The following is an 18,675-nucleotide window of genomic DNA, read 5'->3' as shown; positions in this document are numbered from 1 at the left end:
TGTAGTTTTTGCCATTGAGATAGACAACATGTAAAAAGAAATCAGGCTGCTGAAATTTATTAAACACATTTATTTGAAGGAAAGCACTTTAAATCAGACCTTTTAGATGAAGTCAATGGCCCTACCAACTTTTTATTTCTCATGATAAAATATATTTGTGAAATGAAATCTCGACAATGAAAACTTGTAGAATTGCTCATAAAATTTTGCGGTTTGCTGGGGGCAACTGCTACTGAAAAGGCACACTTTAGATAGCCTGTGTACAACTATTCTTTTGGTTGCTTATTTGACAATAATGATCCTCCTACAAGAATAGTGCGTCTCCTTGTCAGTATGGAAGTGGTGGGTATTTGGAGTTCTGTGGGAGCCGTCAGAGATTTAAGAGGGTGTAAGAGGAAGGGGTAAGAGAAAGCTGTGCAACTGCACAGTGATTGGAAGGTGCTGTATGCAAGGGGAAGACTGTCCTTTGCTTTTGCCCAGTATATTTGTATCATTACCTACAGGCAATGTTTGCAGCCACAAGCTAAATGGAAAAGAACATTCCTGAGGCAGTGACTTACTAAGAAATACATACAAAAAATTCTCAATACGTTTTGGATGTGCAGGGAGCCATAAGTCCAACTATTTATATACCAATCTATTTGGCCCCTTGACTTCTGACAGAATTTTTTAGTTACTCTTAAAATGAAATGTTCCCACAGGTTCCACACTTTTGGACCAGCTCCATCCATCTTTCTAACTGAGTCTTCATTTTCATTCAAGGACAGATCTTAATGAGGAAAGAGAGAGAATTTCCCAGGCACATGAAACATCGAATCTTTCTGTCTCCCAAACAGAAGACTTTCCGATTTCAAAAGGAACTAGTCAAGACTTAAAGTCCACCAGGCATTTCCTTGTTAACATATCACCAATAAGCTACTTTAATCAGTGTATATGTTTCTATGCAAGAATGTGAATTTAATTTCTTACAGATCAACTGCATCTTTGAAAAATACTATATTAAAACTTAATATATATAAAAAAATAATTTTGTTTTTCTTACAAAAATTAGATAAAATTTGTTAACTTACATGGTAAGAGAATACAGGTTAGTTAAAAGACCCTGTCAACCTCCTCTTCAGGTTTTATGAATAATTATTCACTCACTCCTTGCTTTTTTTCCAAGATGGCTTTTAATTATCAATTTTGCTAATTGTGACCCTCATCTTGCAAACACTGTAAATGAAATATATGCACATTCCTATGGGGTTAGTAATACTGTTCTTGACACTAGCTGTTTTTTTTTTGTTTTGTTCCAATTTGTTTGGTGCTGTAGAATCGGAAAAGCTGTTGCTTGTCATCTATCTCTAGCATTGCACTGTCCTCATCAATATTTTGAGACTGGCCTGCTCCCAGAATATAGCTGTAAACAAACAAGAGGGCTGCTATAAAAGCCAGTGTATCCATATACTAGACAGAGAGTGAGCTCAAGCAAACAATGACCATTCCATTGGAGGTGGAGAAAATGATAATATTTTCTTTTTTCCTTATTTTTTAAAACATTTTTGGACTACAAAATTGAAATTTAATTAAAAATAATTAAGAAAAAACAAAACAATGCTTAAGAAAAAAACATTTTTAGATGTAAGCAGGTTGCTGACACCTCATTAGTTACAAAAAGCTAGACTTTAATGTCCATGGTTAACCACAGAACATCATCTTCCATTCTTCCCCAGGACTCCTTACGTGCTGTTTGGATGATTTACATGCACATATTCTAAGAATGACCTGTCCAGAACTCTTTCAGTAAGAATTTCTTCAACGACGTTTATATCCTGAAAGAAAAAAGATGTTTTATTGAATATCAAGATACCAATTAATCTGTTAATAGATATATTTTTGACTGCTTAGTCTAAAAAAATCATCAAAATACTGGTTTCAGTGGGTTTACATCCATGTTTAAAGTTTAGTATTTGTTATAGTATTTGTTAATCTTTGCCTAGCTTTCTACTCCTTAGTGCTAACTGCAATGTAAAGCAAGAGAAATTTACTTAAAAAAAGTAAAGGAGAATGTCAAATGCAGACAGGTAGATGAACTGATCATGCAAAAACCAACAATTCTAATGCTATTTATTAAAGAATCCAATTCTGGTGATGCATGTTATATTATTACATATATAAATAAATACTCAAGCTATACTTTATGAAGATAGATGTGTGAGCTGTCATTAAAATGTGATCATACATACGTCTATTTCTGTTACATGCATGAACTATGGGTCAAAATTATAAAGATGGCTCTTCACTGCCCCATCCTCCACTTGGGCATCATTTTCTTTAGTGCTTTTGCTCCATTAAAAAAAAAGGAAAAAAAAAAGATTTATACCTTTATTTGGGATCTTGTCTGGGTAGGTATCAAACAAATATAGGGGAGCATTAACTAATGCTCTTGAGAAACTCCAACAGCATGCTAATACTTGTGACACATTTTCCAAGTTACAGTCCATTAAGGTAACAAACAGATTCAGCACCTTTCAGGATTCAAGTAAAACTGTGTTGTCTTAAGTTCTTATAGAATAAAAATGGGTTGTTTAAACAACTTTCATTTGAAGTATATGGCTTTTTTATTAGATAGTAACAGAACTGAGGACAGAACCCATACGTTGGCTTCTCTGAGTACTAGACTATGCCGTTTCCATAAACATCTGCTACACTTTGTGACTTCTTAGTGCACCTTAAGCATGGTATTCTAGTTACCTATTCAGGATTTTTTTTAATGATTCCTTGATTGTAAAAGATGTGGAGGAAAATACACAAAGAAATCAAGTCAGTAGCCTGCAAATATCATTACTCACTATGCAGTCTTCATAATAGAATGTATGTCTTAGTTGAAGATGCCTTATAAAATTTCTGCTGCAATAGGCTGGATCTCTCCCAGGTGTTAAATGACATATTGGACAATACTATAAATAAAAGGAAGGAGGTAAATATTGAGTTTTCATCTTGGAGTTCTTGCAGAAGAAAATATTGTGTGTTTAAAAACCAGAAATGTGAAATAAGTGGAGCTATTATGGCCGAATGGCATACTCTGAGCAACATGAATACTGTTAGGCACATGTACTTTCAGTCCAACTGTCAATTATGCTAATCTCAGCTGTGTAATTTGTGTTTGCAGACATCCCAGAGATTGTCAATCTATGCACATCTCATGGTTAACTCATTCATTTCTACTGGCTAACAAGAGAATAATCAGGCCAAAGCTTTTGTTGAGTTCCCAAGCAGTCTTTGGATGATGGACTGCTTCAAGAAAACATACAGGATTTCTCTGGTCATTGATGACAAATTCATTCATCTGTGCATCTAAAACAAAAGTGCCCTAAAGCACTTTATCAGAAGAAAATCTGAAATACTTTCTATCAGTGGATTCTCTGTAGTATAAATAAAAGTTGCAATTGCTGTAACATTTATTTCTTCAAGCAATATCATGAAAACACTATGTGTATACTAAAAAGATGATTACTGTAAAATATACCATGTGTGAATATACTTATGTATAATAAAAATCAGCCTTATGACCCACTGTGATAATGAACATGATACAATACATCAAGAAATCCTCTGCCTTTCTCAGAACCAAAAGCCCGATTCATTTATTTTAGCATTTATTTTAACGTTTGAAAGAAGAGGTTGAAACAGCTGGCCAGAATCACTTTATAATCTAAATCAAATTCACAGAAACAGGATCAAACATACCAAAACTTAAAATATACCCCAAAGGGATTTCAGAATTAAAGGAAAGGGTCAGTATGTCACAGAAGACAATGAAGTGTTCCTCACAGCATGTTCCCACTGTTTGCTTTGTGTTAATGGTGTAGTGTCTATACTTTATATACCAACTAAAGGTAGATTTAATACATATAGTTATAACAGCAGTATGAGTTAGGGATCACTTTTTTGGTTCCCTGCTTATGATTTTTTACATTAATTATAGGCAAACATAGTTCTAACTATTGGTTTTTGCATTAGGTTTCAAAGAAATGTACATCAGAAAGAGCGTAAGGCTGTATATATACAACTCTGGAGTTAATAAAGGAATATTTTCTAAGTTTTAAGGCTTAATTCTGCTCCACAGCTACACACTACAATTATTGATGCATTTGTTCCAAGTGGAAAAAATAAGAGCGTATAGTCTGATAGGTATAATACAAATTATTGACAATTATTTCAGTTGACAAAGTAAATGCAGAGTCCAATTTAAAAATACATAATTTGTCAAAACATCATTTGTTAAAGTATTAACTGTGATAAAGGTGAACACAATATACACTTATGAGCAATTGTTTTCTTTATTTTACTCAAAATTCTGATTACAACCTAACTCATTAATTTGATCATGGCTAAAGTGCTGAAAAGCTAAGCTGCAATGTAAGAGGAAATGGAGTGGGTTTACCCCATCCCACCCACTGAACTAAACAGAAGTGTTGGTTGATTTGTATACAAGCCATTCAGTTGTAACCTCTCGAAGATCTCTCGTGTGGCACATTAGAACTTGAATCGAAAGTGCCTGAGCAAATACTCATCAGGGAAGTAAACTATACTTGCTGAAATTCTGGTCTACACATTACAGGACTCAATCCTACTAATTGGTTTGCACAGTAAGACCTCTCAGCCTACCTGGGGGTTCAGAATTAAGCTGTTTATGTGAAGTTATTTTAACTTAAAAAAACAAAAATACAAAAGACTCCTGTACGTGCCATGTAAGCATTTCTCCAATTGTAACCCAAAACCACAGATTAGAAGAGACAGAGAATGCTGCACATGAAGCTGCCTTAGGTCAGTAGAGAGAAACGGTACATATGCAAATAAAAAGCAGACAAGTCACTGAACCTAGGAAGGCTGATTGTCTTCGCTTACTGGAAAAGCAACCCATAGTCTAAGGGGCCAAACGTAACATTTTGTTGAAGGATAAGTAACCATTTGCTATATCAATTGAAAGACTTCTTAACACCATTTTCTAGTACTCCTATCATTGCGAGTAGTGGTAGGAGTACTAATATTTTATGTATTATGTACACAGTCACTTGTCTGAGACAGAAGGGCAGAGAGAATGAATATAGGTATGCTTTTCCTCCACTGCCAAAGCCAATTAAGCAATCAATATATTTTCTGTTTGCCTATTATCTTCTATAGTAATGCTTGCAATTAAATAGAATTAATCAGTTTAACGTGTGAATTTAGTAAAATATATACTTATGCACATTACCACTGCTCTCGTTTCTGATCTGTGGTAGGTGAGACAATGGTCCATTAGATCATCCTCATCTACTTCACACTGGCAAAAAGGACAAGAATATCTGGGAATAAGAGGTAATATATTGTTAATAGCTGCAAATGCAACTGATACATTTTTAATACTACAAATAATAAAATAGTATTTAGATTTCTTTGCCCAGATGACACTAGAAACTTCTTTTATCACAGCTAAAGCACAGCATGGGTTTATGGCATGTACCTAGGCATGATGTATGCTACACTAGCAGAAGGTCAACCTTGCTAATGTACACTGTGAACACTGTAAAAGAACTGTGCATGTGTCAGGATACTGATCCAGCAAAGCGTTAACATAATCATGACCACACAATGGAATGGATAAAATATTGAACACTACAGATAAAGACATTTGATAAAAATCATCAATTTAATTGCTGTGATACACTTGGAGCATACGAGACCAAACCACCAACTCTCTGGAGCCATCACTGAATATTGACACTTCTTTGCAGAGGATTGCTACTTAGTTATCAGTACTGAGTATGGTCTTCTCACCTGGTGGAGGCAATGCTTCCACACTAGTACAATTTTCAAATATGGGTGCCTAAAAGGTCTAGTTTTTCTGAGCATCAGAAGAATAGGTAAGAAGTAGATGAGTCTTCTTAGCAAGCAACCTGAACTATATGTCATTTTAGGAACTCAAATAGCAAAGAATATAGGGTCTTTAAATCACATACATCGTTGCATTAAAGATTTTAATAATGTTATCAAAAATTGTTCCTAATCTTTAACAGACAAAACTGAAGTCCATTAAACTTCAAGAACTCAGTCATTTTAGAATTGTCTGAATTGACTGATGCCTAATTGATTGATCTAGCAGGTCCTACCCTAAAAGGGAATGAAAAGGGACAGAGAATTTTGACCTTTTGACATACATATAAACATAAGAAAAGCTGTCAGTCTTCTTTAGGGAATGCCACTAATTTATTGCTATTTCCTTGCTTACATGAGTTATACTTGAAAACTATTTGTGAAGAACAAATCACTAGAAGATAGCCAATTACATTATTATTAGTCTTATTCCATTCTGAAAATGACCAATATTTTCAAAGAGATTTATTTGAAAGCAAATATCCTTCCCCCACCTCACCCCCTAAGAAAAATAGCAAAAAGCTGCTACTTGTATTTTGTATTTTAACTTGTCAAAATACTGTTGTATCTACAAAATTGGTCATATGGGCCTAAAGTCTATCAAAAAAATGTAAGAAATGCAATCAAAAGGTATTAATTTGTACTCATACATTAAAAAAAAACCTACTAGTGACCATTTTAAGTAGTATTTGAATATAATGATTAAAAATATTAGATGTGGATTCATGTAGTGTTCTATGAAACAGAAACATGTTCCAATTAAAAAAAAAAAAAAAACAGAGAAGATATTATAATTCTTTTTCCAGATTGACTTTACTACATTGGGATAACAAACTCTAAAGTACGTTCACAATGTCATCATCACAGACGTCTACCTTGTTATTGCATCTCCAGGCTCCTGTAGAGGTCCATATTTTTTTATATATTGTTCACAAGTTCTTAAATGAGCTCTCATTTCACTCAGACATACCTAAGCAATGAGAAGAAGCAATTTGTTATGTTTTATTCCATGACACACATAATTAATACATCACTCAATGTTTTCTAGTTCAAAGCCTTACTTCAACATCATGGCGAAACCTAGGGAAAAGCTCATGAATACATGATTCCCTCTATTAACCGGCCCAATTCCTCAGCATTGTGTTATTGGCTCAGTATTGCTGTCATATACTTTATAATAATAACAGTCATCTTATGAGAGTAAAGTGAATTAGAGTGAAGTAATTAGTTTGTGGTGATTTTGTATGTTCCTTGGACTGGCCCTTCATATTTTGGAGTCAGTACGGAAACGCTACTAGCTTGGGCAGGGAGGGGAAACCCTCCCAGTTAACCTCCTGCTCTGTCTTAACAGTGCAAATCCAGACCAACTCCAGTAAAAACAAAAATTTGCCAACTTGAAGGCCAAATTCTGACCTCAGTGAGGCCAATAGCAAAACCTCCATTCATTATGTGTAAGATTTGGGTTTTATATCAATGCTGCTACTAGCTATCCTATTTCCTTTAATTCAGAATGTTTTTATAAAAAAAAAATCTTACTAAGCATAATCATGAGGTGCTTTCTATGAAGAGAAACAATATGAAGTAACATGAAATCACCATGCTGAGGCATTAAAAACAGAAACAGTGCAAAGACATTTGTATTACTTAAGATCATTTTATATTTTTAACCTTCAAACTCTGTGATTGGCCCTGATGAATCCTGGCGAAGAAATTTAAAATAACCGTGCTTTAGGTGTCTGTTCTACCCCGCTATTACCAATGATCCTCCTGACACCAGATGCAGCAGAATGAAACGTGCTCATGCCTCAATCACTTAAACGCAAGTTCCACTGTCCAAGTGGAAACTGCAAATGAAATTAGGTTTATACTAACCCAGCAAACCTTGAATTGATGCGACTGAGGCACCACAGCAGCATTTGCCAGGGGTAGTCTGCCAAATATCAGAAACAACATGCAAAGATATCTTGATGCTATAATGCATTAAACGCACTCTCCTTTTCAATGTGTATTTAACATATCTTAGTGGTCTCATTGACAGTTTTACACACAAAATACAGCCAATACTTCTACAGCCATAAGAAAGATTATAAACCACTGCAAATACCCATCCTCAGGTCACTTGCTGCAATCTGCTACTGAATATCAAAAAGCCATGCTCAAACTCTACTAAGTATTGAGAAGCCCAGCTAAGCCATACATAGCTCAGTAGTTTTTAACATAACTATTAAATTTGGGCATTTTTGCAAAACCCAATTTGAAAAATAATTAAGTAAAACTCAATATTTAAGTACTGCCAATATTGAGGTGTTACACTTCATGCATTTCATTGTTAGCTTTAGGCAAAGCTTTCCCAGATATAAAATGCATGGCAAAAAGGCAAATAACTTATAACATTAACAACATAAACATTCTTGCTACATTTCTCATGTTCACTGTAATTCCCCATAATCCCGCAAATAGCAGTCTTTCTGACATTCACACCTTTACTTGCTGTTTTACATTTTTTTAGTATTTTCACACTGCTGCTGATAGACAAGAAAGTTTTAAGGGTATATTGCAGTTAGCAAGACAAAGGAAATGATAAAAGCCAGAGAGAGATCTACTTACAGAAAAAAAAACAAGAGACACAAATGTAAACTGTACAATCTCCTTCCACTAAACAACACAGGTATAAAAACATAAGGGGAGAGGAAGACTGAAGAGTGTCTTGTAACAATGTCTTTGTAACTATGAGGCACTTCTGCGCCTATAGAAAGAGACACGAAAGTAAATATTCACAAGCACACAGGAAAATACTTGTTTTTATATAAGTTTTCAAGTAAATGTGTATGAATTAAATCTCAGTTAACTGTCTTCCCTATCCAGATGTGCCCTGCCCTATGAAGTCCTATGTACCTTTTGCTCCGCACCTTGTTTTGGCAAATGTACTTGTGTTCCAGTTAGAACAGCAGCATTTTAAAATCTATTTGTATATGAGTAAGTGAAGTCACAAAGGCCTTATGTAAACTTAAGAGAAAAGTGGCTTAGTTTAAGTAGCTTTACCAAATTGGGGGGGGGGGGGGGAAGACTCACAGAATTTTCTCTCTTTAGTCTGTATTTTAACAGGTCCAGTTGTGGCCAAGGCTTTTACAATTGGGCAATCCCAGTGGAGGGGAGAAAGAAGGGGAAGTCAATTTGCCCTTTCTTCAGGCACTGCCAAAATAGGGAGCCAAGGATATTCAACTCCTATAGGTTTAGGCTTGAACTTAATATGTTCAACTGCACCAACAGAATGTTTTAGAGTTCTTCTAGATAAGCAACTTGACAAGTTTAGCAAGAATTGCAAAGTCTATTCTTCTATCATCTTGCTGCTGAGTTTCTCTGTTTAGACATGCCCTTAAAAAGGGATCTTAATACTGTCAGTTTTTGTGCATGAATAAGTCTCTGGAATTAGTTAGTAATTAATGTTCAAGGTTGCAAACTTGCGTTTCGCATTCTGTGCAATTTCGGTATATGCTCTTCATCTTCTTGGCAATATCAGTAGCTGGAATTCCTTCAGAAGACAGATAAGCCCGGCAATAAGGGCATGTCCATGCATTATTCTTTAAACTTGTAGAAATACAGGAGTGACAGAATCTATACATTGAGAAAAATCAAAATAAATGTGATAACCCCCCCACCAAAACATTCTTCAAATTAGGCAATGCATATAAAAAATAATTAAAATTTTGCACCTCATAATGACTTCACTGGCATAACACTGCAGGATACTTGTTCCTGCCACAACTGTCTTATCACTTAATAGCTACTGGTTGATTGTATCAAATGTCAGAATTCCTTTGGATGATATGACAGTAAAAAATGACACATGCTAGTGAATGCTCCTTTTATCTGTATGCTTTATACACCAGAGATTAAAGCTGCTCCCAACGGGGGCTCCTAGCCTGGAGCTGGACCCTCTGTTGTTTATTTAGCTGTACTGGTCAACATAAAGTGAAATGATACTATTATGATGCTGATCAATTTACTTCTGTGGTAAATTCCTCAGTAATATTTTTAGTCTTCAATTCTTCCTTATGGATAAATCTTTAGACTTGGCAATGAATATCTGGGGTTGCATCTTCAATATAAAATTGCATGCTACTGAAGAGCACAATATTTGGCTTAAAAGCAACATGCAGATTTACTTTATATTTGATGTTGCCTATGGGATTAAATTATGATACAAGTTACCCTACATGAGAAGACATACGGGGCAGTAGGAATACAATGCAGAACCCGGAAATGAGAAAGTGTTTTGGGGAATTAATGTGGATAGTTCCCTTAAAATGTCAGCCTAGTGCTCTGCACCCACCAGAAGGGCAAACAGCATGACGAACTATGAAGACAAGAACACAGAACAAAACAAAGAATGTCACCAATATATGAATCCTTGGCATGTAGAGATAACATACGTAAGGCAATTCTGATCTCCCCTCCTCCAAAGATGTATACAGTAGAATCAGAAAAGGTAGAGAGATTCATCAGAGATAAAGAACTTCCGAAGAGCAAATATGAAGCAGATGATAACCTGAAACTGGAATAAATAGCAGAGGCATGTTAAATCAGGAATAGCACCAAAGCAGGTGAATAGGGAAAGGTTGCTTACTATTATTATAACTCAGCTAGATGGCACCAAATCCCCCAGCGGCTGCATTGAGGAAGACTCTCATGATATCCATGAGCTAATTCACAACTGATGGACAGGACAGGAGAGAAGCTAGTGCACTGGGGATACTGCCTTCACTTGTTAGCAGGGCACACCACCGTCTTCTACAAAGGTGCAGAGGAAGAAGTTAGCAGCAAGAAGCGTAAGAACATCCACAGAGACCTGGGTGCAACTAGACAGATACTCCTCTGCCCTGACCCAAAATCCAAGTGCAGAGCTTAAGAGGATGCAGGTGAAGGCGATACACCCCCTTACAGGAGATATGCTCTGCTTCAGATATGAGTGGGAAGAAGAGGCAACGAGAGATTGGGTGTCTCAGTGAGAATTAGAAGGATCTCAGCCCAGCAGGCTAAGTTCACTTATAACAGGATATTGTTTATCGCAATATTAAATTGGAGTTTGCAGATTGAATAAATTGTAGAGAAAGCAGTGTAAGGAGCTAGTGTAGCAGTCCATTAAAACACCAGCCTGGCTGGAGATGCGATCCACTTGGTTTCAGGGGTATCTTTACAATCTATTAATATGAATTGGATGTAGAGGTATCATGTTACAAGATTATCAAAAGACTTAAAGAGTCCTAAGGATATATTGTTTAAAAGATTCCAGGTATTGTTCCTGCAGTCCCTACTCATGTTAAAAAGAGTACTGAAAACAGCAGACAAACTGAGCTAATTCCTGGTACCACTGAAATTTATGCAGCTCTTACTACTCATTTCAGAAAAAAAATGAGGAACCTGTTCCCCATGGGCCAGATAAAGCCCGCAGTGTATGATTTCAAAACCTGCCATAACAGTAAGGATGATCCCATTTTTTGTTACTGGTGGATGTCACAAATATGCACATTGATATACAGTTTACTGTCAGTCTTCCTGAGCCCACAATTAGAATACTCCTTGCCACTCCTTAGAAGGAAAAGAATTTGGTTTGTTAAGATTAGCGAATTTCTCAAATACGTGAAGAAATCAGGACTCTGGGAATTACATTCTGAAATTTTTAGCAGCGGCAGCCACATAGAGAGTGTTGTATCAGCCAGTTTTGTGGACACGCCTGATAAATAGCAAGTCTATCAGAGACTCTCTCCAAGATGATATGAAGCACACCGAGATATTTTGTTTTCTCTTAAGCTGCTGTAGCGAAAACTGTATAAATATTGCCTGTATTTTCCTCAAATCTTCTCCCTGCCCTGTGAAATAGGTTCTAGGAACCCAAAAAAGCAGAATGTGGAAACGTATCTGGCATGCTACATGACAGTGTGCAACACACAGTTTGTTCAAATACTGCTTTTCAGTCTTTACTTCACTAAATAAAGGCTTTCAGTTCCAAATAACTATCTCAGTCAATGTTCAGTTCAAACAAATAAATATGTTTAATATATTTTTAAAATTAGGAGATTACATGGTCTTGTGTTAGGCCACATAAAATTATCTAGTTGGTCAGATGGCTTATGTTCAGTGATCCAAGTGAACATACAAGCAGGAAGACTGATACAATAAAATATGTAGCTGTTGTCCAGAGAGGAAAAAAAAGTCAAATCTACTAGTTGGAATATTATCAAATGTTATAGCTTTATTAGTAAAGTGGGATCTGCAAGGCCCCTGCCAAGTGAAAGAGCAAGCAATTACAAGAAATTGATAACTGTGACTTCTTTCTAATTGCCCTGTGGTTCAAGTATGGGTTTGCAAACATACAAAGCCCCACCAGTAAAACAAAAATAATTAAGTTTGGAAGTAATTGCAGAAAAATTCAGTAGTGTATATTTTGTTCTTTTCTGAGTAGATCAGGCATAAATGGTTCTCTGATCTAGCTATCACATGGCTTGGACTAGATAAAGGAATACTTACCTCTGGGAATGTTTTAGCCACTTCAGTACTCTGGTTTTAGCAATAAAAGCAGATTGGATTAGCAGTTACTGCAGCTGCTTTGAAAGCTTTTTGTCAGTTAGGGATATGATAGATGAGCCCTGGTGAATCTTCCTGTAGAGATTTAAGACATTACTGCCCTTCGCTATCCAAGCACAAGTGCAGAGCCCCAGTGCTAATGGGCCTTTCTTTTCATTAAATTACAGCTCCACATCAAGTCAAATGGTAGGGATCTGAAGGGTCTCAGGTAGGGTCACAGCCTGGAGCTGCAAGAAAGGACAAAAGAAAGGATGCATGCTGCCTGCCAGCTGCTCTGGCTTGGAGGAGCTAGCTGTGCCTGCGACCAGCAGTGAGCATGTTGCCCACGCTGCATGAGCACGAGGACAGCAGAGACATGTTAATGGGAAGGTGGCAAAAGCCCTTAAACCTCTATGATAAATCTGCATTTGTGCCCGTCTGCTAAACGTCACAGCTCTGCAGCAGAATCAGCAGGAGCAAACTTATGTCCACAAATTCAGCCACATGAATGCAAAATTTAGCTTAAATAAACTACTGACTTTGCACTGAAACAGGTAAGGACCAGAGACATGTTCTGTTTTGCTAGCTCTGCTTGGAGATTTAAATACAGTAGCTTCTAGCAGGGAGACACATGAAACCATAAATCACTGCAGTTGTTTGCCAGTCGCTCAAACCAGCTAATGCTGGTGGATCTAGCTGTGCCAATTTGGGCTGCTGCCACTCCTGCCTTCCTGTGCTGCCCCTCGCTGAAGGTTACCACTCTACTTCTGTCTCCTCTCCCAATGCTCCAGATCAGCAGGGGGGAATCACATGCTTGTGTCTCAGCTATGCTCAGTTTGGCATTTTAGTGCAAATCCACCTTCTTTACCAGTTTAAGCTAAAATGCTAACCTTTACACCAGAGCTCTTAAGTCACAAACCCACATTCCCCATCTGCCAGCTCTGCTGTGCAGACAGCAACTCCAGCAGAGGAATGGAGTTGGAAGCTGGCAAAAACGTCTTAAGCCACTATAAAACAACTTGCCAAAGCTTGTCTGCCAGTGCACTTAGCAACAGCATTTCTAACGTACTTAACAGCCTGTGATCAATCTATAGTAGGATTCCAAATGCAATCTCTTCTTTGGCTGTATTGGAAGCCTTCTTCAAATAGCCTCATGGAGTCATGCAAAACACAATCAAATCATAAATCAGACAGAAGGTGGTATTTTGCAGTTACTTCATGCAAGTATGAATGATTACACAAAGTGCAAAGAGAGTACAGTCAAGACACAACATGTTTCTCTGTCCAAGGATAAACTCTGAATTGTTATACATGATTTGCCCACAGGCAGGTTTTAACTTAGATTATTCCTGTACTTTAGACAGAGTTGAAAAGGTTTCCTTGTTTCCCCTGACAAACAGAACAGTCTTCTCTAAATACCCTGAACACTGTTCACACATGCTTTCTGACAGCTTTCCCCTTTTAATGACACAAAATATAAATTCAGATTACCCTTTGCCAATTTGTTTGCTCACACCATAAAATTGCCAGTAGCAGAAAAAAAGAAGTGATATAAGGGATATAAGAATAGATGAAGAATACTTCCACCCATGCATTATATACAAATAATCTACTGTTATTGGTTAGTGATTTGTTCTTATTGACTACAAAAACAATTTGAAAGAATTTCAGGGTCAACATGAAAAACCCCTCCACCCTTAACTCAATTAGCTTTATTTGCTCAGGGTGTACCTAAAGAGGTAAATAAACACGTCAGAACAGTTCAGGTGAAAGAAATAAAGGCCAAGCATCTCAGGATATTATCCCTGAACATTGCTAGGCCCTATTTTTCCCTTTCCATATTGCCTCCAAACAATTCACTGAAATCTCTAGTTAGAGGCTGTATATACACCTCTCAAGTCCAACTAAAGCTAATACACTAGTTCTTGAAGATACTGAAGGTTTTGTATAATTCAACAAGGAATCAACATCTTAAGACCCATTAAACAGCTGCATTTTTAGACATACATATATGGATATTACACAGACCAGGAGCACAGTATTTTCCATGAACTGTGACCTGGAATAAATAATGAAAACAAGCCTGCACAGATGACCAGCTGAGAAGGCACAGCTTCTTATCTAGATTTCTGTACAGTAGGAAATCTGCAAAGTTGCTTATAATTTCTGAGGCCAACAAGTGTCCTTAGGAAACTGAGAAGGGGCAGAAAAACACACTAATGTACCATTTATCCTTGTTTTTCACAAAATTATTCCTGAACATCTGCTCAAGCCATATTTATGGCTGCTGTTAACACCAAAGGGGATGTCCGCACTGGAATCACTAGCGGATACTTCACATTTGTTATTGCACTTCGCACCGGTATTGTTACTCTATGCTGATTGCAAAAGGGCTCTTCATCCCCTTGTCTGTGTCTGCACCAGCCTTGGATTACGGGTAATACCCAAGTTACAGCTCAAACTAAATTTGTGATGACAATAACTTCTAGAAACACTAACCTGGAATTTGAACCAAGGGAACACACTCACTCTAGAATAACTGTTTTCACTGATTTTATAGCTGGTCCAGAATAACCAGTCTTCTCCTAAAGCAACTGTCCTGAAATTGCAAATAACCGTTTAGCTGGGATGAATCTTGACTTATTTCTAGGTGCTTAACAGAAAAGTAGAACATGGGTGTCACAACTTCTCTTTGCAGTCAGCAGAGAAAGAAACAGAATTCACGTATGATAATTCAGATCTGAAAGGGGCTGACTCCCTGCAGCTGCTTACCTGTGCCCACTGCATACAGAGAAAGCTTAGGACAAGTGTTAACAGCGTTACTGCTTTGTGCTTCTGTATTTCTAAGTTATTTACAATAACTGATTACCCCATTTGAACTATGAATTTTTTTTAGTTAATTCGAAGCAGAATTCCCCCCCCCCCACACACACACACACACCTGCCCTGGGAGCTCACCCGCCCCCAACAGCACAGCCTTTCCCGTCGGGGAAGCCCTGGACGCCGGCACCCCAAACTCCTCCGCCGCCAGCGCAGGGGCTTTGCGTCCTCCACCCGCCGGCCGCCTCCGGGGCAGCCCGGGGCGGCAGGGCCCGCAACCCCCCGCCGGCGCTGCAACCGCCCGCGCCCCCGCCGGGGTCCCGGAGCCGCCGCCGCCGCCGCCGCCGCGCCGCACTCGCACGCGGCCGCAGCGCGTCCGCACGGGCCGGTGCAGCACCTCCAGGCACACGGCGCACTCAAACGAGGGGGCTGCTGCCGCCGCCGCCGCCGCCGCCCGGCCCGCGCCGCTGCCCAGCGCCGAGCCCATGGCGCCGCCGCGAGCCCCCGGCAGCGGCGCCGGCAGCGCCCCGCGCGGCCGCCCCCGGCGCGGCAGACGCGGCCCGGCCCGGCGCGGCCGCCTTTTGGGGGGGGTGAGCGCGGGCCGGTGCCGGGCTCCTGCCGCGGCCCCAGCGCGGGGCTCGAGAGCGCGGGGCTCGAGAGCGCGAGGCTCGAGAGCGCGATCCCCAGGGCGGGAAATACAATCGCATGGGAAAGCCTGGGAGGGAAGTTTCACTCTTTCCGGCAGGATTTTACCCGCGTGCGCGTGACTGTAGGGATACTATGGGTAGGGTATTATGGTCTTGACATATCTGCAAGGTAGAGGACATCCTGAATTTTTTTAGAGCGTAACAAGCATCAAAAGGAAATAAATCCAATGTATCTGTTCTAACTCCTTGGATGAAACAAACCACAGACCTGCAAAATTTTTTGGAATTAAATCTGGCTAGAGATGTCAAGGACAGCAAGAAGGGCTTCTTCAAATACATCAGTAGCAAGAGGAAGACTAGGGAAAATGTGGGCCTGCTGCTGAATGGGGTGGGTGCTCTGGTGACAAAGGATGCAGAGAAGGCAGAGTTACTGAATGCCTTCTTTGCTTCAGTCTTTACTGCTCAGGCCAGCCCTCAGGAACCCCACACCCTGGAGACAAGAGAGAAAGTCTGGAGAAAGGAAGACTTTCCCTTGGTCGAGGAGGATTGGGTTAGAGATCATTTAAGCAAACTTGACACCCACAAATCCATGGGCCCTGATGGGATGCACCCACGAGTGCTGAGGGAGCTGGTGGATGTCATTGCTAAGCCACTCTCCATCATCTTTGAAAGGTCATGGAGAACAGGAGAGGTGCCTGAGGACTGGAAGAAAGCCAATGTCACCCCAGTCTTCAAAACGGGCAAGAAGGAGGACCCAGGGAACTACAGGCCAGTCAGCCTCACCTCAATCCCTGGAAAGGTGATGGAGCAGCTCATCCTGGAGGCCATCTCCAAGCATGTGGAGGACAAGAAGGTGATCAGGAGTAGTCAGCATGGCTTCACCAAGGAGAAATCATGCTTAACCAATCTGATAGCCTTCTATGATGGAATGACTGGCTGGGTAGATGAGGGGAGAGCAGTGGATGTTGTCTACCTTGACTTCAGCAAGGCTTTCGACACTGTCTCCCCTAACATCCTCATAGACAAGCTCAGGAAGTGTGGGCTAGATGAGTGGACAGTGAGGTGGGTTGAGAACTGGCTGAATGGCAGAGCTCAGAGAGTTGTGATCAGCGGCGCAGAGTCTAGTTGGAGGCCTGTAGCTAGCGGTGTCCCCCAGGGGTCAGTACTGGGTCCAGTCTTGTTCAACTTCTTCATCTATGACCTGGATGAAGGCACAGAGTGCACCCTCAGCAAGTTTGCCGACGATACAAAACTGGGAGGAATGGCGGATACACCAGAGGGCTGTGCTGCCATTCAGAGAGACCTGGACAGGCTGGAGAGGTGGGTGGAGAGGAACCTCATGAAGTTCAACAAAGGCAAGTGCAGGGTCGTGCACCTGGGGAGGAATAACCCCGTGCACCAGTACAGGTTGGGGGTTGACCTGCTGGAAAGCAGCTCTGCGGAGAAGGACCTGGGAGTGCTGGTGGACACCAAGTTAAGCATGAGGCAGCAATGTGCCCTTGTGGCTGTTATAGGTAAACGTGACAAATTGACAACCACTCGGGCCGGGTTGCATAAATCCCAATTTAATAGAATAATTGAGCAAGTCACAAGTAAGCAAAACAGCGCTGGGCGGCCGGGGAGTCTCCTGCTCCACCAACGGCGCGCGCAACCCCCCCCTCACAGTCTCCTTATATGCGATTCCAGTTCCGGGTATATATGGCACTCCCTGTAACTTCTACGGTTGCGCCAGCTGTTGCTAGGGGGTCTTCTTCAGCCCTCTGGTGGTCGTGGGGATGAAGGCTGGAGTCTTCCTCTGCATTGTGCGCCATATTAGGCTATCTAAACTAACATTGCCGCTTTGCTAGCTCAACTCAATTTTCTCAGGCGGGGTACATGCCCCCCACCACAGGCTGTAGGATATTCCCACAGATGTTCCCAAGGCTGTTTCTCGCTGATGTAACAAATTAGCACATATCACAATACAAGATATTCCCAAGGCTGTTTCTCACTTTGATGCAACAAATTAGCACATATCACATGGCCAAGGCCAATGGTATCCTGGGGTGCATCAGGAAGAGTGTTGCCAGCAGGTCGAGGGAGGTGATTCTCCCCCTCTGCTCAGCCCTGGTGAGGCCACATCCGGAGTACTGCGTCCAGTTCTGGGCTCCCCAGTACAAGAGGGATGTGGCACTACTGGAGAGAGTCCAGCGAAGGGCTACAAAGATGATTAGGGGACTGGAGCATCTCTCTTATGAGGAAAGACTGAGAGAGCTGGGCCTGTTTAGCCTAGAGAAGAGAAGGCTGAGAGGAGATCCTATCAATGTGTACAAGTATCTGAAGGGAGGGTGTCGAAAGGATGGGACCAGACTCTTTTCAGTGGTGCCCAGCGACAGGACACGAGGCAATGGGCACAAACTGAAACACAGACACTTCCATCTGAACATGAGGAAAAACTTTTTCACTGTGAGGGTGACAGAGCACTGGAACAGGTTGCCCAGAGAGGTGGTGGAGTCTCCTTCTCTGGAGATATTCAAAACGCGCCTGGATGCAATCCTGTGCAATGTGCTCTAGGTGACCCTGCTTGAGCAGGGGGGTTGGACTAGATGATCTCCAGAGGTCCCTTCCAACCTCAGCGATTCTGTGATTCTATGAAATGCTCGTATATTTTAAGTAAGTTAGACTGCTTGCAGTGATGACACTTTGACTACCAAGTCAGCTCATGTTGAGCGCAGATGGAACTCACAAGCTTTTAAAAGGGTGG

General features: G+C 40.3%; 1 protein-coding gene across 1 annotated transcript; it reads right to left on the bottom strand.

Annotated features, from left to right (window-relative positions):
- Window positions 1-1,116: 1,116 nt before the first annotated feature.
- Window positions 1,117-15,772, bottom strand: RNF125 (ring finger protein 125). Its single transcript, XM_067292313.1, has 6 exons — window positions 15,645-15,772; window positions 9,363-9,516; window positions 6,777-6,871; window positions 5,243-5,333; window positions 2,835-2,942; window positions 1,117-1,814 (listed from the first exon to the last, which is right to left on the bottom strand). The coding sequence occupies exons 1-6, from the start codon at window positions 15,770-15,772 to the stop codon at window positions 1,722-1,724; spliced, it is 669 nt and encodes a 222-aa protein (XP_067148414.1). The 3' UTR covers window positions 1,117-1,721.
- Window positions 15,773-18,675: the final 2,903 nt, after the last annotated feature.

This window comes from Apteryx mantelli, chromosome 2, assembly GCF_036417845.1.
Source record: "Apteryx mantelli isolate bAptMan1 chromosome 2, bAptMan1.hap1, whole genome shotgun sequence".
Lineage (NCBI taxonomy): Eukaryota > Metazoa > Chordata > Aves > Apterygiformes > Apterygidae > Apteryx > Apteryx mantelli.
Note: the sequence above shows the minus strand (reverse complement) of the source record. Positions and strands in the feature narration are given on the sequence as shown.

What these genes read in the sequence shown, in the direction of transcription:
- RNF125 (XM_067292313.1), bottom strand. Translation starts at nt 15,772, where the DNA reads ATGGGCTCGGCGCTGGGCAGCGGCGCGGGCCGGGCGGCGGCGGCGGCG. An exon ending in GCACAGAATGCGAAACGCAA is followed by an intron (nt 6,872 to 9,362) that starts GTTTGCAACCTT and finishes CTCATTGCTTAG; the next exon opens with GTATGTCTGAGTGAAATGAG. An exon ending in GATCAGAAACGAGAGCAGTG is followed by an intron (nt 2,943 to 5,242) that starts GTAATGTGCATA and finishes TTTTATTTATAG; the next exon opens with TATTGTCCAATATGTCATTT.